This window comes from Phycodurus eques, chromosome 16 (assembly GCF_024500275.1).
Source record: "Phycodurus eques isolate BA_2022a chromosome 16, UOR_Pequ_1.1, whole genome shotgun sequence".
In the NCBI taxonomy this organism is placed as follows: Eukaryota; Metazoa; Chordata; class Actinopteri; order Syngnathiformes; family Syngnathidae; genus Phycodurus; species Phycodurus eques.
In genome coordinates, this window is record NC_084540.1 from 23,880,573 (window position 1) to 23,900,017 (window position 19,445).

The 19,445-nt window shown below is 43.1% G+C and overlaps 1 protein-coding gene across 3 annotated transcripts in view; it reads right to left on the reverse strand.

Moving 5' to 3' along the window:
• cdc27 (cell division cycle 27) overlaps nucleotides 1–18,922 on the reverse strand; it is a 28,835-nt gene extending 9,913 nt beyond the window's left edge. For all 3 annotated transcript variants that reach the window (XM_061699841.1, XM_061699840.1, XM_061699842.1), the window contains exons 1-16: nucleotides 18,784–18,922; nucleotides 17,627–17,702; nucleotides 17,389–17,536; nucleotides 17,194–17,319; nucleotides 17,011–17,108; nucleotides 16,761–16,906; nucleotides 13,194–13,414; nucleotides 12,859–12,958; nucleotides 9,109–9,218; nucleotides 8,923–9,022; nucleotides 4,948–5,131; nucleotides 4,683–4,855; nucleotides 2,874–3,026; nucleotides 2,714–2,794; nucleotides 451–578; nucleotides 254–371 (exon numbers count right to left, since the gene is read on the reverse strand). In XM_061699841.1, the coding sequence (XP_061555825.1) occupies nucleotides 254–371; nucleotides 451–578; nucleotides 2,714–2,794; nucleotides 2,874–3,026; nucleotides 4,683–4,855; nucleotides 4,948–5,131; nucleotides 8,923–9,022; nucleotides 9,109–9,218; nucleotides 12,859–12,958; nucleotides 13,194–13,414; nucleotides 16,761–16,906; nucleotides 17,011–17,108; nucleotides 17,194–17,319; nucleotides 17,389–17,536; nucleotides 17,627–17,702; nucleotides 18,784–18,810 (1,989 nt within the window). In that variant the 5' untranslated portion in view covers nucleotides 18,811–18,922. The remainder of the gene's footprint in view (nucleotides 1–253; nucleotides 372–450; nucleotides 579–2,713; nucleotides 2,795–2,873; nucleotides 3,027–4,682; nucleotides 4,856–4,947; nucleotides 5,132–8,922; nucleotides 9,023–9,108; nucleotides 9,219–12,858; nucleotides 12,959–13,193; nucleotides 13,415–16,760; nucleotides 16,907–17,010; nucleotides 17,109–17,193; nucleotides 17,320–17,388; nucleotides 17,537–17,626; nucleotides 17,703–18,783) is intronic.
• Between the last annotated feature and the right edge of the window lie 523 nt (nucleotides 18,923–19,445).

Sequence of the window (19,445 nt, forward strand, 5' to 3'; positions counted from 1 at the left end):
ACAAAGTCAAGGCACACTTTTGTTCGCCGCCACCGTTGGGCACAAACACGTCTTCGTGCGCATTCTTCTTTGTTGGTTGTCACCAATCTCTTCTTAGGAGTGGGTGGACTAGACATCAAAACTGGGAAGCGAAGTTTTTAAATTTGAACGATTCCACGAGAACCGGAACGTTAGTCCCGGTTCCAATCGGTTCTCGATGCCCAAACCTAGTGAGGACCAGATGACGACAAAGACGACGAAGCGGCCAACGCACCACTCCGACGTGGCAGAGCAGTACGGAGCTCTGCGGGTTGATGCTGAGAGCTTTCCTGAAGTGGATTTCTGCCAAGTTGAACTTCTCCTGCTTGAAGTAGATCATCCCCAGACCGTACCTGAAGCAGCACAAGCGATCTGTGGTTTGTGTTTGTCCATGGCACGCGGGACGGCGTAGCTTTGGCGTGATCGACGTACCATGCGTTGTAGTGTCTGTTGCTGACTCTGATGGCGTTGCGGAAGCAAGCGAGCGCTCGCTCCAGCTCCTCAGTCATGACGAACTCGTGACCCAGCAGAGTGTAGGCGTACGCGAAGCCTGGGTCCACCTGAACAGGGCAGCACAGCGTACATTTTACAAACATTACTCATTCACACTGGCACCCTGACTTAGCAGTTGAATTGGTTCCAGAAACCAAACTCATAACTCAATATACTCTTAATTTACTTTTCCCAACTGAAATGCTAATCCAATACAGCCCCCCAAAACACTCTTTTGTTTTATCAATAATATATAAAAATTATTCATTTATACATCCATCCATCCATCTTCTTTACCGCTTCTCCTCACTAGGGTCGCGGGCTGCTGGAGCCTATACCAGCTATCTTCGGCCGGGAGGCTGGGTACACCCTGAACTGGTCACTAGCCAATCACAGGGCACACAGAAACAAACAACCATTCACACTCACATTCACACGTACGGGTAATTTAGAGTCTTCAATCAACCTACCACGCATGTTTTTGGGATGTGGGAGGAAACCGGAGGGCCTGGAGAAAACCCACCCAGGCACGGGGAGAAGATGCAAACTCCACACAGGCGGGGCCGGGATTTGAACCCCGGTCCCCAGAACCGTGAGGCAGATGTGATAACCAGTCGTCCACCGTGCCGGCTCATTTATACATAATATATATTATATATTATTTATGTATTATTTTTTATTAATAAAAAAGTACTCTTAACTAGATAAGAGAATATAAAGAAAGAATTTTTATATAGTGTAATTACTGCACGTACTATCGTGTTTGTGTGTTTGCTGTTGCCTTTAAGTGGCGTTGCCTATGTCACTGGAGTCCGGTTGGCTGCTGATGCTGCATTCATACCAGACGCCAAGTGAACCATTCACGAGACACAATTACATATGAAGTCAATGCAAATGCGTGAATAGGTTCTACTCTGTGCCAGGCTTATGACACGTTGAGACTCTGGCGAAAATGTATTTCTTCGCTCTAGCTAAAATTTTCCAACTTTAGCCACAAAATTGTGTGAGGCTGTAGCGCAACAGCCAATTGAAAGGCCAGCTGGGGGCACCGTGGCTGGCGGAGGAAGCAGAGAAGAACTTGGAAGTTTTTTTTGTTTTTTTTAACGGAACCTTGCCATGGCCACTCACAGCGCTTCGCCTTCAGACCTGCTGAAGAGGAGCGAGGAGCATATCAATGTGGCGCAAATTAAGCGTTCGGTGTGTATAAATAACTTGTGCCATCAAACCCGAGGCGAAAGATCGCTTTGCGTTCGGTCTGAATGTAGCATAAGGCCCGGTACACACACCAAGACAATCGGTCTGTTTTTGTGCCAATTCTGCCCTTTTCCGACCAAGCACGTCTAACGCCAGACAAACTTATGTCTTATGAGAATATCGTATAAGATTGTCCTTAGGTCTGATGTGTGTTAAGAGTGGATTGGTCCGGATTTTAGGGTGCGAAACAGGTCAAGGGTGATAGTCCTAAATATTGAACGTGTTCAATATTTACGACCAAAGCCCTTCATGTGTGGGGAACGCAGACTTTTCCCGAGAATTGTGACGTGAAACAGAATGTAGCCAATCAACTAAGCACCCAAGACTGATGAACACAGAAGTGACCGTGAATTAAAACAAAAATGTTTACCTGATGTCATTCAATATATAAAAGTGGGTTTTCCCAGACAGTAAGTAGTATTTTCCAAAGCAAGTTTTTTTTTTTTGAAGAACATCACTATCTTATAAGGCTCTCGGCTCCGGCAACCTTCGGGAAATATTGACGCAAAACCGGAAGTGTTTCTTCTGCTTCGGTTTTGTGAGATTACGCAGGACAAAGATTGGCGATGCAATAAAATCTGTGTGTGTCATGTGCATCTGCTGTGTTGAGATTCTTTATTCACACCACACACATGGCAACCAAAACTATTGAATGCCCTATTTTTTTATCTTTAAGTGTGGGGTCTGTACCAGGTTTAATAAAAAAAAAAAAAAAAAATCTTTTAAGAGGGGGAAAATCTGTGTGTATACCAGGCCTAAGTCAAAGGCAGCCCCTTGTGAGTGTTGTCATTTTGTATTTGTGTGATTGACTGTCCCATTCAACTGAATGAACGGCGCATCTGCTGGTTGCAGCCAGGTAGTGCACTCCATTTTGCTTCAACTGCTTCCAGATGCCGTTCGTCAACAATCCATCAAGGGAAGTAACCGTAACCACTGAGACAGGGCTCACCTGGATGGCTCTCTGAAAGAATTTAATAGCAATGTCGTGCTCCCTCTGCAGACTGAAACAGTTTCCTGCGACACACCAGGCCTGCGAGGACACAAGAGAACAGATGAGGACACATCCGGTCTATGTTATCCTGAGAATCGGACAATGAGACGAGGGAGACCTCGGGACAGTTCTTGTCCATGTCCGTCAGGTCTTTGGACAAAGCGGACAGGGCAACATCTTTCTGAAGGTGCCACAAGGTGGTTGAATAGATTTCCATGCCCTCCACGCGGTAAGACTCCATCCTGCGCACTTCGCTGAACAGACGCTCCGCCTAGCGACACAAGAGGGCACTCACGTCAACATTGGGCTGGCTGGGCCACATGGCCACAAATTCCAAATCTTTTCTCTTCCACCACAAAAAACAGATTTTCGATTTTAAGCAATTTTTTTCCCCCATTCGTCACAAAGAAAAGGCAAATAACCCTTTATTGAAATTGAGTTTTGCATTGCTGGGATTGGCTTTATTTCTCCTGAAACCAAACAAAGCATTTGATAAGGTTTTTCCAGCATTATGTTGTATCACCTATATATGCCAGAGAGTATTGTTATATTGGATGTTTGTATGTGTTTATACAGCATTTGTGTACCAATATTCATTATTTTGAGAGCTATAAGTGCTGCGAGTTCGATGCTAATTTTTGTTAGCTCGTCAATGGTGTTTTTCATTCATTGTGTGTTAGCTTTGAGTTAGCGATTGTTGTGAACAAACACGACGAAGAAACTAAGTCTGTGATGTATTTGAACATTCAATAGGTGTCATTCTTTTATGTCATGTCTGTTTAGTTTTACAGTGAACTTCAACTGGAGTGTCAATAAATGACCTTAAGCAAGCAACATTCACTCTTACTCCTTGCTACTATGTCAGCACCTTAGCAACCTGTTGTGATCACGTTGGCTCTGCATGCCATCCGGGCACTGCTGGATAGAAGTGCTGGAGCGGAGCATAGAAATGGACTGTTTGTATGAGTGGTAAAGATTTTGGATCCGATCCGATCCTTGTTTTTTTTGCTAACATTGGACCGATTTCCGATCTCAAAGATTGGATCGGGACACCCCTAAAGCATATTTTCTAATAAAACATTATGAATGGTCAAAAATCTAACAATAAAAATCAACGTGCATGTTTTCTTAGGGATGAACATGTAACAACCAAACTGTCATTGAACATAATGTGAATCAAAGTTGCTGCTTCCCAACAACATTCACGTAAACACAATTGCATCCTACATGCATATATTCTTTTGGAAGGAAAATGTGGCGGTCTACAATTTCAGGCTTTAGGAGTGGGGAGCTATTTCTTGGCTATACAGTTGCCATCAATTAAACTTCCCAGAACTGAGTTGTGCTCCTAAGACGACGTTGCCTGTCAAAAATGTTAAGATGTTCTTTAAAGAAAACACGAGTGAGTGATCAGGCAAAAGCACTTTTTTTGCCTCTATTTCAGCTGAAGTTGCTTATGGGGTTTTCTTTGCATCTTGAACAATATGCCTGGCACTTGTGGCTGAAGTCTTTGTTGGTCACAAATTGTGTCAAGGTGTTAAATGATGAGCACAATTCAGCAGTCGGAAGTTGAATTCACACTGCTTCAACCACTGATATCATTAAATGGCTGCCTTTGCAAGGGAAAAATGGCCACCATTTCTTTGACAACATGCAGTGCGCTTGCTTTGAAAATGATTTTGCTGATGTCGTCTGTTTCTTAGCGGAGGTTTTGGGGCTCCCGTGTTCTTCCAAGTGTCCCCCCCCCCCTCGCAATCCACTGCTCGTATCCGTTTCAAATGTTAACTATCGCAATGTAAAAATCGCTTGTGCTACTTGCTATGGCAAACAGCCTGTGAGGGCGGACCTAAAAAATAAAATAAAAAATAAAAAAATAAAATAAAATGAATCCACGTAATTTATCGACATGACATCGCGCGTTTCTTACCTGTGTGTACTCAGCCAGCTCGAAGTAGGCGCGGCCGATGTGCGTCAGGACCCAGCCTGTGTTGTAGTGCTGTGGCGGGAGCGAGGTCAGGATCGCAATGGCTTCTCGACAGTTGTACGAGCACAGAGCCTGGTAGCCGCGGCCCAGTTCCCGAAGCAGCGCCAGCACATTGTCTGGACGCACACGAAGCAAATGGACTCGTTTGAACACACAGCGAGAAGGCTGAGCCCGGCGGCTGATGCCGTTGTTTCAGAGCAAATGTTACCTGCCGCGGCTCTCTGGTGCTGCGGCACCTTGGCGTCAGCCAGACTCAGACCCGCCGGATCCAAACGAAGAATATCCAGGCTCTCGTTCAGGTTGCTGCTGTTTGAGGTCTTTGTCGATTTACATTTGGTTTTCCTGTTGGGAATCTTTGTGGGGAACTTCATCTTTAACTTCTTACTGTTCTCCTGCAGGGACAAAGTCACAGGATGTCTTTGGAATCGCTCACTCATTCACCAACCACTCATCATGTACACTGGAAATAATTATTCTGACCCCCAGTAAATCCCATATTTTTAAATGCGGTTTCTTTTATTGAATTGACTTATTGAATCCTACTTATCCTTTATTTTTTAGTTTAACATGTAATGTCTTCCTTAAAAAAAAAGTAAATTTTACTTAATTAAAAGCAAATTAAAAGAACAATATGTACAATTGAATTTCCGGTAATATCGCTTTCTGTGCATGCGCAGATAAATGCTGCCCTTTCAAATTTCTCCCTCTTTTCGGCTGGGACAGACCCTCTCCGGACTGTAAAAAACGATTTTGGAGAGTGATAAATATAATCCATAAAAATCATGTAAAATACACATTATTTTAGACAGTAACAGTATTACAAAATAAAGGCTAAATTACACCTAAACTACCTATTTGACAACAGCAAAAACTGACCCAAAAGCTATAGGTACTACAATATCAGTCACACGACGCTTGCGTGCTGTACTGATTGTCTGACGTGTCATCAGCGCATGGTGTGGTCGTCTCCCAACCCGGAAGTAGAGGGTTCAATTAATGAGTTTTTTTGGACCCGTAAATGAATGAGCCATTGATTAGCAGGCAGTTTTCAGGTGTGGCTTGCACATTCTGCACATGGCATTTTTGCCAGTTTCAGTATGCAAAATGGCAGCACCACAAAAGCAAAGAAATGACAATGCATTAGATCGTAAAACTAGCTTAGCTAAATGATCAGTACTTAAGATTCATTTCTGCTTGTATTATGAGTGTGTCAGGCAAGGTGAGCAGACTTTACAGACCCTTTCCAAAAAAATTTAATTATCATGGAAAAGTTTATTTATTTCCATAATTCCATTCAAAAAGTTAAAATTTCATAGATTATAGATTCAAGGCCCACAATTTAAAACATGTCAAGTGTTTATTTGTTTATTTTTTTTACATAATTTGGCCTTCCAGCTCATAAAACCCACAAAATCAAGAAATGAAAAACGTGAAAATTGTGAAGAAATCATTATTTAGTTCTCACTTCATGTAGGGAAAAAAAAGAAAAGAAATGAGGGTCACATGAAATCAATTCAAATATGGTACTTTCAAAAGGATATGTTCATCTTCAGTACTTGGTTGGGAATCCCTTTGCTTGAATCACTGCCCGGATGCGCCGTGGCATTGAGGCAATCCGCCTGTTTCATTGCCTGGGAGTTATGGAAGCCCAGATTTCCTTGATGCTTGCCGTCAGTTCTTCTTTGTTTTGGGGTCTGGCGACCCTCATTTTCCTCTCGGTAGTACCCCTTAGATTCTCAATGGGGTTTAGATCCGGCGAGTCGGCCGGCCAGTCAAGCACTGGGACGGCATGGGCATCAAACCAGGTTTTGGTGCCGCAAGATGAAATCTGCATCTCCGTACAGATCCTCAGCAAAAGGAATCATGAAGTCCTCTCAAACATTCTGGTAGACTCCTGAGGTGAAGTTTGATTTAAGAAAGCAGAGTTTACCAACAACTGCACTGGACACTGCACCCCAAATCATGACCGACTGGATATTTCACACTGGACGTCCAGCAGCTTAGGTTCTGTTCTTCACCCGTCTTCCTCCAAACCCTCGGACCTCGATTCCCAAATGAAAGGCACGCTTTACTTTCATCGGAAAAGAGGACCTCGGACCGCCGGCCGACAGTCCGGTCCTCCTCGGCCGAGTTGAGACGCTTCCTACGTCGGCTCGGGCTCAGAAGCGGTTCGACCCGGGGAACCCGACAGTCGTAGCCCGTCTCCCGGATGCGTCAGAATGTGGTGGTTATTTAAGCTGTGACTCCCTCCTCATTCCACTCTTTCTGGATCTCTGCTAGATACTTGAATCTTCCCTGTTTGATCATCTGGTGAAGCCCACAGTCATCTCTTTTGCTAGTGCATCTTCTCCTGCCACATTTTGTCCTTCCACTAGACTTTCCATTGATATGCTTGGAAACTGCATTCTGTGAACAGCCAGCCTCCTTAGCTATGAACCTTTGTGGCTTATCCATCTTCCAGAGGGTATCAATGATGGTCTTCTGGCCAGTTGTCAAGTCTGCAGTCTTCCCCATATTGAACCCATCTAAGAAAATTGAACTAAACTGAAGCAATTTAATGACACCTGGGGAACCCTGTGCAGGTGCTTTGAGTAGATGATTAGTGTGTGACACTCAGTTGAAAACATTTATGGCCTGCAAAATTTGGGCTGACTTCTTCACGGGTTTCACATTTTTTGAATTCCTGATTTCGTGGGTTTTATGAGCTGGAAGCCCAAATTATGTAAAAATTTAAAAAATAAATACTTGAAATTGTGGGCCCTAAATCTATAATGTATGAAAGTTTAACTTTTTAAATGGAATTATGGAAATAAACTTTCCCATGATATTACATTTTTTGGGAAAGGTTTTGCATGTGCATTTTATTCCATAAAACTGTGGCTCTGGATTGTATGGAAAACAAGGAATTCTCGGCAATGTTCATGTTAACGTAAGGTAAAATGGTATTTTAATGCGGATGATTCCTGTGTGGTCGTCCTTCTGATTGGCCAGCAAAGCATCTTCTGTCGGTCACATGACACTGCATTCACTTTGAGTGACTTTGTATCACAAAAATAGTCACAGTTCACTCAGTAGAATAAACACATTGGAAGAAGATCGAAATTGAAGATTTTAAAAATATGCAAATATAATCCAGGGTTCCCCACAAATACAGTTATTTGAGGGGGGCCGCCACTTAAACGTGTTGCCGCTATCGGTTCGTCCTCGCTGTGAATGTAGTGTGTCATTACACGGCGGTCAGTAGTTATGCATCAGCTCCGCCAAGACGCACAGCTTGATCTGCCAGAGCAAGAAGAGGTTCAAGACTAAATGGGCAGCCAGCTAACAGGGCGGTCTCAAAAGGGGCATGAACAAACTAAGGTAAATAAGTTACACTATCAGAAAAAAACAAACAAAAACAAAAAAAACCTTTCTACAAATGTCACCAAACAAGTCCAGAAGGTCGAACAGGGAGAATTTATTTTATGTTATGCTCTCTCTCTGTTAACATAGCTAGAAGCTAAACATGTACATAGACGGTAGTAACTCATATTGTATTACCATCATCATATATGTATTCTATATGGCGCCTAACCATGTGATCACCTCAGTTACATGCTCTCTCGTGCTGTCTATGTTTTTGTGGTGTTCGTTCATCTATGGAGCCATTACGCGAGTCACTTACACAAGGGAAGACTTGCTAAACATTAGGGAGTCTCCCCCGGACTTTCTTACACCAACTTTCACAAATCCGCTAATTTTTTTCCTCTGAGTTACTCACTGGAGGCGCGGCTGCAGTCTAAGGCGCATGGAGGCGAACGCGACGCCACAGATGTATTAACATTCTCTTCTCACAGTCCTTTCTGAGCGCCTGGTAAAGCAATGTGCAATGTACTTGCACGCAGTGGTCTTTTAACCAGTTCAGAGCTGGTTAAAAAGGACAAAAAATTGAAAACATTTTAAAAAGCGGTGCCTGGCAGCTCCGTGACCAGACGTGTATGAGCCACTGAGACAGTTGCGATGACATCATCAATAAGCGTTATCGCGACTGGTCGATTAAGTCCAAATCTATAACTTGGTCCAAATTTGTAACTTCAACCGATTACGCCCTTTATACAGCACACCCCAACTTCAAACATAGCCATATTTGCAGGCTGAGGGTGTGAGCCAGCGACAAAGGTCACAGTGTTCACGTGTGTGCTACCTTGGCAGTGGAGCTGGCGCTGGTGAAGAGTCTTGAGCTCCTTCTGGGCTGAATGTTGGGAGGAGCAGACATGCTGGGACTGAGCACCTGAGGAGAACCACTAAGACGCAAACAAAAGGCACAGGAAGGCATTACCCGGTAGAAGACAGGAAACGGGCATGACAGAAGAGTAACGGCGGCGGCTACCTGGTGTGAGGGGCTGAGGTCTGAGAAGGGTTAAAGGGCATGGGGAGAACATCGCGACTATTCCCGCTCTGGCTGAACACAGTCTTGGACTGATTCATCCTGGACACAGTCTGAGAGACCACAAGAAGGGAGATCATCTCTCACTCACACACCAAATTGAAAATTGTTGGTCGAAAACTGAAAACAAACCCATTGGCTGCCAGCCAACAGAACCTTCCATAACAAATTTGTCTGAATTCAGAATCAGAATCCTCTTTATTGTCAAGTATGTCAAAAACACACAAGGAATTTGTCTCCGGTAGTTGGAGCCACTTCAAGAACATTACCATGGGACAGTTATTGCAGTATATTATAGATTAGGATAACAATATTTCTGCATACTGTTCAACTGCACAACATAATCATTACTCAAAAATTTTAATTGTTAATTATGGATTCAATATGTATTATTTATTTATTGCATCAAGCAGCCAAATATCTTCTCTTGCATTCTATTTTTGTATTTCCTGTATCCACTATTAATGCTGAAACTATGCAAATGTCCTAATTGTGGGACTAATAAAGTTTATATGATAAATATTTATTAAAGGCACCATTTTTTACCCAACCAACATTTTCTAGTATTTAGGATGTTATATTGGCTCTGTGGTGCCTCAATAAACAAGTGACTTAAAATTGTCCACGCATTCCTGAGTTCCAGACATTTTTTCTGCTGAGAGGGGCTGAAAATCAGGTCATTCTAATTTCTCGAGCTTATCTAGCGAAGATCTCTGCCTACCTCTGCGCCCTTGAGCTAGTGCTGTCAACATACAAACGTGTGCCCTCACAAGTAGTGAGGGTTGGTTCTTCGACACAGAGGCAACCAACCAGAAGAAAGTGGGCAGTCTAGGCCAAATATGGACAAAGCGGATACAAAACTGGCTCTAACAGAAGTAGCTGTCAGAGGGGCCTTTTCTGGACACTAGTATGACAAAACCAAGGTTTTTGTTTGTTTGTTTTTTAATGAAATTGACACTTTTATACTAAGTCCATGTTAGAATGTCACTCTATGGAGGTCTAAATAGCCAAAATATGGGACCGCCAATGCACTTTTAAACTTATGGCCCCTTTTTCTCAAGTGATGTGCGGTGATTTACTAATTCATTTCCGGTTTTGAGTGGCTGGCTGTCTCGCGCTGTTGCGTATTTCAGTATTTTCACTCTAGAGAATTTTATTAATTTCCCTGCTATTTTGCTCTTCAAAGTTGGCTAATATCCACTATAATGCAGTTCTAGGCGGACCTATGTGACCCAATCTCTGAATTCCATGTTTTTGCAATTTATGTTACGATTAGGGTTGGGCATCGTTTGAATTTGAGCGATTCCGGTTCTGATTCCAGTTCCAAACGATTCTCGATTCAGATTCTTTTATGGGGCTGGGTCAAAAAAACTTTGCATGGTTTAAATAAAGGGTGTCCAAATTCTGAACATCCATTTTCTTAGCAGCCTGCAAACAGACTAAAATTTGAAAAAATTTGAAAAAAAAAGTTCTTTATAACTAGTATCAATATCAAACCTATGAACTAAAAGGCAATGTGTGTGGAACTAACCCAATTAACTTAATATTCATTAATTAATGTTTCAGCGAAAAGTTAAATATAGGATTGTTAAAATAGTTATAACCGTTTTAAGTATTTTATTGATTCACTCAGTTGACTGAGAGTTGATTTCACTGACATTGTTAAAATACTTATTTAGCTGCCCTGTATTCTGTTTCATCACGTCAAATGGTTTATATGTGCAAGTTTTAACTTGACTTCTTGTTTGAAGCTTGTAGCCTTTTATTTTGAAGGTTACGCACCGGAACTTAGCATTTTGGCACAAAAAGTAACTTCACACGGCACCGGATTGTTTTTGATTTTTTTATGGATGGAACCAAATTCGACATGGTGCATGACTGGTTAGCACATCTGCCTCACAGTTCTGAGGACCGGGTTTCAAATCCCGGCCCTGGCCCTTGTATGTTCTCACCCTGCCTGCGTGGGTTTTCTCCAGGCACTGCGGTTTCCTCCCACATCCCAAAAACATGCATGGTAGGTTGACTGAGGACTCTAAATTACCCTTAGGTGTGAATGTGTGCGCAAATAGTTTTTTGTTTATATTTGCCCTGCGATTGCCTGGCGACCAGTTCAGGGTGTACCCCGCCTCTCGCCCGAAGATTGTTGGGATAGGCTGCAGCACGCCGCGACCCAGTGAGGCTAAGCGGAACGGAACACGACGAACCAAATGCTATAAGACACTGATTCCTTTCCCTACCCACAGATGAGGCACAAGGTTAGTGTTTGTGATACTGTGGGACGTTTACGTTAATTTTGTCCCAATTAATTGTGATGTAAAGTTGCTATGGTGAAGTTAGGACATGCTTTTGTTCGCCGCCGCTGCCGTTGGGCACAAGCACGTCATCGAGCCCGTTCTTCGTTGGTTTACACCGCTTCTTCGTTGCTTTTCGGCACTTCTTCTTCGCGGCTGGAGGACGAGGGATCAAAACTGGGAACCGAAATTTTTAAATTTGAATGGTTCCGAGAGAATTGCAACGTTAGTCCCAGTTCCAATTGGTTCTTGATTCTCGATGCCCAACCCTAGTCACGTTAGCTTACCAATTTGCATGGCTTCATCTTTTTCCTAATTACTCCTCGTCATCCCTTCGTGATAAAGATACTTGCCAGAAGTGTAGCTTATTCGCTCCCATGGAGGCGATGATCTGTGACAATGGCTGCCAAGCCAATTTTCACCTCCGTGGATCGGCATTGTATTTAGCCATGTTAACTGTACCTCGTAGGTAGCCGGGCGGTGCAAAATAGCGGGTAACAAGCATTCCCCAATACGGAAAGCGGAAAGAAGGGAAGTTGGGCGACTATAACAATGTGGATGGACACTTTTTAAATATCGTGTAGACGACCATGCGGTGGTCGCATTTTTCGCTTGAGTCATGACAACACCCTGTTTCGGTTGTTTTATTGCAGTGACATAAATCTTTTGGTCCGTAAATGGCCCTTCGGTGGTCGAAACTTTAGTGTTTCACACTGGCTTTCACACAGTCCATGAAGTCTGACTCTTGCTCCTGACACAGTCTTTGTGTCACAGCATTACAACCTCAGTGGGGTCAGATCATAGTCCCTGATTGGATCACTCATCTTCCCTAATTTAAATATGAAAACATTGGCTCTGATTGGTCCGTATGACAGCATCTGCTAGATGTCATGTCCTTCGATGCGATTTCAGACTCGTGTCCTGCCAGAGTGTGATTGCGGATGTTTTTGTGCACAATGAACGCGCATTCGCTTTGTTTGCCACCGCGTCAGTCCTCTTTGGCAGGTTGGCGGCAGCTTGTGTGCAAGTGCTGTGGATGGCCGCAAAGGAAGGACATCGCTGTGGCTGCTCACCTCCTGCTAAAAATCTCCACGTTCCCGCGACTTAATTCGCATGTCTGGCACGTGAGTGTCTTTTTACCTTATGCGTGTATGTGTGCATTGTTCGTATACGTGCAGACAGCAGAGGAACAAAGGAGAAATCCACCAAAATGAAGACTAAAAAATATGAATAATATGGTACAAACATTTACTCGCCATGTGGCGGTAAGCCTCCGAGATGAAAATGCCTAAGAATAAATTTACTGACATTTGGAGCCTGGCGAGTGTTAATTTCGGACACTGTATATGAGCATGTATAGAAATCGAGCTAACCAATAGAAAGCATCAGTCAAGGTGGGTACCTTCTTGCTTGAAGCAGTGGATTGTGTTTCCATGCTGGATGAGTAGTTCTGCAGATATGTTGGGTCGCCCGGGCTGGGCTCCAAGGGCAAGATGCCAAAACTATCCAAAGACACACAAACTCTGCATGAGCTCTGTGTTGGAAATTCCTCTTTTGTAGAATAAATAAGGAAACAATCTTGTCTTTATGTTTTTTTTTTTTTTTATAAATACAAAGAGCTACTTACATGATATAAACAGAAAGAAACAGGGAGAAAGAAGAGGGAGAGAGAGAGGACAGCGAGGGGGAGATGGCCGGCTATCCTGATGGTCTTTGCAAGCCCTCACTTGCACTCACCTGGGTGTGAGCGGACTGAGTGAATTGGGTCCTCCCAGTAAACTCCGCCCACTCTTGGGCTTGTTCTGTTTAGCCAATAAGGAGGCGGCTGACGCTAGGGAAACGGGATTTCCCAACAGGGAGCCAGTCTCCGGGGAGATGAGGGAGGAGTCGATGTAGGAAAGCGACAAATCAGATGTCTGCTTCCCGTTTGACGATTCTAAATTCAAACGATTTAACTCCTGAAGAAAAAGAAACAAGAACAACTAAGTTGACCCCTTTCCAAAGCTGCTTTAAAAAGAGACTCCCTGAACTCAGAGGAATAAATGATCTGCAAATCAATTGGAGTTATACATTGAGATAACCATAGTTCCAGTCATTTTTACAGAGCTGCCATCCTATAGAAATTCACTTCCAGAACAAATTGTCCAAATTTCTCTGAATTTCCATGTTTCTAAAATTTTGTCAAGAGCATTACCACGGGACAGTTATTGCAATATATTATGTAATAGGATAAAAAGAATTGTGTAATCTTCTCTCTCTATAATCTTAATGTGATTAACTGCGGCTTCAATATTTATTTGAATGTATTTATTGCATCCAACTAGTAATGGCGGACGCACTTTAAGCTTGAATCCAAGTACCGTAATTTCTTGTATATGATGCGCACCTATGTATAATACGCACCTCCAAAGTTGACCTCAAAATTCTGGAAAACCCTTCTACCGCATTATGCATTTTTACAATGCATGATTTCGCTTCGACCCATATGATCAAAACATTAAGTATTATCTGTATTGTGTTAGTTTTTTCCAAGAATTGTTCAGACGTTAAGCACTGTATTTGAACATGTAATACGTTTATTTGCTTGCTCTTATTTTGAAATTCACAGCCCTATTTTTATTTAGTAAATTAGAAAACACACAGTTGTGTTCATGTTTGATTACCCAGGAAGAATTTGTAAGATGGGTACAATTCTTTAAAGAAAACAAAGGACCAGGCGAAAAATTTTAATTTTATTTTAATGGGGTTCAAATTAAACAGTCAAGCATTTCAGAAAAGCATTACCATTAAAAAAAAACATAACCATCAAGAAATGAATGATGGTTGTTGTTCAGTCATATTAAAATAAATAAATAAAATTTACAAATTCTGCCAGGGTATGTATATTTATGAGCACAAGTGTACATATATGCAGTCAAACGGACCGCTGTCATAATGGAATGAAAGTGTAAGGCTACACCTTTTTAATAACCAAGAGGTCGCGGTGGCATATTAGAATGAAAGTGTAGAGCTTTTTCATAACCACTAGATGGCAGCATACATTTATAAAATGTGAGAATTTTTCCCATTTGCCCTTATACCTATGCATAATGTGCACTATTGACTTTTGACAATTTTTTGGGGGGAACAATTGTGCATTATACACGAGAAATTACGCTGAGATTTCAATGCGTCATCATCAAAGATATAACTGTCTATTGATTAGTTAGCATTTGATTTGTGATTCAGTTTTCAACAGTAATAAATAAAGCAAGTCTATTAAATCAGATACAGTGCCCTTCAAAAGTGCTGGAACTGCAAGGTCAATTCCTTTGCTTTTGTTGTATAATGAAGACATTTGGGTTTCAGATCAAAAGATGAATATGAGACAAAAATTCAGAATTCCAGTTCTTATTTCATGGTATTTACATACCGATGTGCTAAACAACTCTGGACATAGCACCTTTTGTTTGAAGCCACCCACTTTTCAAGTGAGCAAAGGTATTGGAACACGTGAATGATGGGTGTTTTGTAGTTGCTCAGGTGTTGCCTTTTCGATTGATTGCTTAAACAGAGGCTGCTTGTTTTTGGCTTTGGGTTTAACCTCAGAAAACTGCATTTGCTGTGAAGCAAACATGAAGACCAGAGAGCTGTCTAAAGCAAACAATTTTGAAGCTGAGAGAAGAGGGAAAAATCGATCAGAGCTATTGCACAAAAATTGGGTATAGCCAATACAGCAATTTGGAATGTCCCGTAAAAGAAAGAAACTACTAGTGTACTGAGCAACAGACATCGAACAGGTCGGCCAAGGGTATCAACACCAAATGATGACAGATACATTGTGAGCGCTGTGAAGAAACACCCAAAGACAACAGTCAGTGACTTCACTGCAACACTCCACAAGACAGGGGTGAAGGCATCACAAGCCACTGTTCGTAGAAGACTTCAAGAGACGAAATATACAGGCCATACCACAAGATGCAAACCACTCAACAGCAAAAAGAGTTGGAATGCTAGATTGGATTTTTGCAAAGAAGTACAGAGATGGGCGACAAAAGTTTTGAAACAAAGTTTTATGGACTGATGAGACCAAAATTAACCTCTCCCAAAGTGATGGAAAGGCCAAAGTAAGGAGAAAGAAAGGATATGCTTATGATCCAAAACAAACAAGCTCATCTGCCAAGCATGGTGGAGGTCATGTCATGGCTTGGGCTCGCATAGCTGCTTCTGGAACGGGCTCACTAGTCTTTATTGATGATGTAACTCATGATGGTAGCAACAATGAATTCTGAAGTCGACAAAACCATTTTGTCTGGCAATTTACAAAAACATGCATCCAAACTAAATGGGAGAAGCATCATCATGCAACAAGACTATGACCCAAAACACACTGTCAACACAACAAAGGACTTTATCAGGGGGAAAAAAGTGGAAGATCTTACACTGGCCAAGTCAGTCACCGGACTTTAACCCAATAGAGCATGCATTTTACTTCCTGAAAAGGAGACTGAAGGGAGGAAAAACCCCAGAAACAAACAAGAACTGAAAGGGCGCTTCAGCTGCAAATGGCCTTTTGTGGATGTAGAAAAACTTTTAGATCTTTGAGTCCAGCTCATGAAAAATTGGAGCAAAAACAAAAGTGTTCCGTTTATATTTTTGTTCAGTGTATACACATACAAACACACATATTTTACTACTGACAAGCATTTTATTATCATTCATGACGGATGGACTTCAATCCTAAAACTGTATATGTTGTTACTTAGTGTATGGTATAAATTTTATGTACAGAATTTGAAAGCGCAAATTAGCATTAGCGCACTAGCGATGACCATTTATATCCAAAACACTAACTACCATTCAGCTCACTCATACTGTTGTTATGTTATAAGTAACTGTCTTTAATATCGCTTGTAGACCCTCCTTATTCATTTTTGGCAAAGTTTATCATTGGCCCAACACTCCGTCCGTCTGCAATAAATATCCGTGTGAAACATGGGTTCCGCCGGCACAAACATGGTTTGGGCGGGACTTTTTTTCTTGGGTCCCTGTGGCGCTTTGAGGCAGAAATTTTGTGTCAAACTACTTTGGAAGTCGACTTTGCCAAGTTATTACTTTTTTTCCACTCAGCCCAACTTGAGATATCCAATCAAAATGCAGCATTGCACTACATGGCATTTGTGGACTTAGAGGTGCAGTATATTTATCCAGTGAAAGTCACAAAGGAAGAACAAAAAAGAATGTTCGGATTGAATCTAGACGTGTCTGCTCACAAGCTTATGAGGTCATGATGTGATGGGAGAAGGAAAGGATTGTGACAAGTACCAATGTGTGTTGAGGCGTCTCCATGAAGGCTGTGTCCAGGCGATGTGAGGAGTTCTGTGCGGGGCTTACAGAGGGGGGCGGTGGGGCTACTGAACAATGCTGCAAAGAGGACAATCTGAAGACCTGATCTGCATCTACTTTATCACCTGAAACAGTCCAAACAGTGACCCGCACGCAGTAGGGACAGTACCATGAAATGGGAATCCAAAGACAACAACGCAAATGTGCATGGAGCGTGGGAAGGCGTTACCTAGGAGACAAAGGTTCTGAAAAGGCGACCACAGGAACGGGTTCAGTGACAAACTTCTCCGGAAGCACTCGGCACCTTTCGCAGCGCGATCCGTCTTGCTGCTCCGGAGCACAGACAGACAGACAGACAGATGGGCAGGTGTGACAGGTCGCTGAGGTGGTTAGAGGTGAAAGGTCATCTCACCAGTAAATGTGTCCCAGCAACGACAGCGTGAAGGAGGCCGAGTCGCCGAACTCTGTGATGAGGTCATCTTGACTCTTCTGTTTGTTGAGCACGCCACCAATCAGAACCTGCTCACCTTCAGCCAACCTGACAGGCAATACATACGGACGGCATCAGGCCCTCTGGCGCTTTCACTCGACTCCTTCACGTTCTTACTTGCTGAGCTCCACGCAGCACTTGGCCAACAGGAAGCGAACCTGCGGCGTGGACGAACTGTGAGCCTTGAGCAGCCGGTACGCCTTGTAAGGCTTCCCCGAGCGATAGTAACATGTTGCCAAAAGGTACAGGGCCTCCTCCGACCTCACTGATGCACACACAATACACAAGCTCAGGGTTACCGGCACACAAATGAACTCGTTCACATATCAGTGTCAAGCACGCACACAAAAGTTACCTTCAGCGTACAGTCTTTCCGCAAGAAAAATGGCATCCAGGTAGGCGTAGTGGTTCAGCGCTTGCCACACTGCAGCCTGGACACACACACAGAACTTTATTTTGTATCCATACGAGCGGACTCAAACAAGCATTTGATAGTGATGTCATCACATGCTGGAACATCATTGTTGTCAGGTCAGGTTGTCACACATTCAACAAATTTACAAAGTTGGAAAGACGGTGCTGTGCAAAACCAACAAGTCCCCATCAACAATATGTATCAGAGCAGAAATACTATGACGACTATGAAGAAAGTGAAAATGTCATGATGTTCAGAATCAATGTCTCCATTATCGTGCTTCTTGAGCTGTCTCACAATCACACTCTTGGAGAACTATCGTGATGGCACTTGAAGTAAATGTACATCATTACTTATAAAATGTAACAATGCTCTCAATATTAAATAAATGTAGAATATTGCAAAATGTAACAAGGAGCTATTTTGGATAGGGAAGCAAATGAGCTTATAACTCTTCTTACTCCAATGCTGGCGAGCAGCACCGCAATGCTAACCAGCCGGTGAACCCACAACACGAACTTTCTTCTTTTGTACTTCCAAGAAAGATTGTCCACGAAGTAACAACTAACAGCAACTGTCATCAACATTTGCAAAATATTTAAACCAGTGAGCCTGTTTCAACGCGTTAGCTGCGACAACAACAGTTACCAACTCCTACCGGTCGGTGTGAATTCAAACATTTGAGAGCAGAATATCCCCAAGTTCATCGTTCTTGCTGTCCTCATTAGTTTGGCTACAACGCGGACGGCAACTAATCTGACTTGTCCTTATGCTCGTGTGCCCCTGCTGCCGTGAAACATTTGGAATCTGACAGCTAACGTTTGCGCTTGACCTTCGTGACACGGTCGCTAACGTCAGGTGGAAAGACGCAGAAGTAGAAGTAGTAGAAGTAGACCAAAACGCCAGCAAGCGGTTCCTTGTTGCCGGTGTGGCGACGGAGGCCTGCGACTGTGCGGCCCGAGAACGCGGATTCTCGGGCGGACTAGAGCAGCAGGTGAGGCCGCCGGGACGCGGAAAACCAGCAGCAGCAGGCCCCGAAAATCCAGTGTCCCCTTTCCGGCCGCGACAACGAGGCCAAAGGCGGCTTTTCTTCTTACCTGGACGGGTTCCTGCAGCACCGTCATTCCGTCTCGACTGTCGTTTCTTTCTTCTTTACCTCAGGCTCCAGCACGATTTGAACATTCCGACCGTTAGCGGCCGAAGTCAGCCGAAGAATGCAGAGCGCAGACCGGAAGTGAGAAGGGAACGCAAAGGAAGTTATTGTCGCCCACTAAGGGCCGCAGAGGGAACGACCGTCGCCTATGTTATAAAAGAAAATGTGGATTATGTAATTATCCACTGTGTAAAGTACACACATGAGAGAGAGAGAGAGAGAGAGAGAGAGAGAGAGAGAGAGAGAGAGAGAGAGAGAGAGAGAGAGAGAGAGAGAGAGAGAGAGAGAGAGAGAGAGAGAGAGAGAGAGAGAGAGAGAGAGAGAGTCCGACTGCAACGGACAATCAAAACTGTTGAAAAGATTGTCGGTAGCCCTCTCACCAACTTGCAGGTTGCCAGAACTAAGACAAGAGCATGCAAAATCCTCTTGGACCCTCCACATCCTGGTCACCACCACTTCTTGCCATTAACTTCTTAAACAGTTAATTTACAATTCCAGTGCAACATGCTGCCAATTTCTTGTCCTGAGAATGTTGTCACATTTCTGTCGGGCCAAATATACATTACTCGTGCACTCACTGTAGTAGTCTCGCCACGCTGCACTATT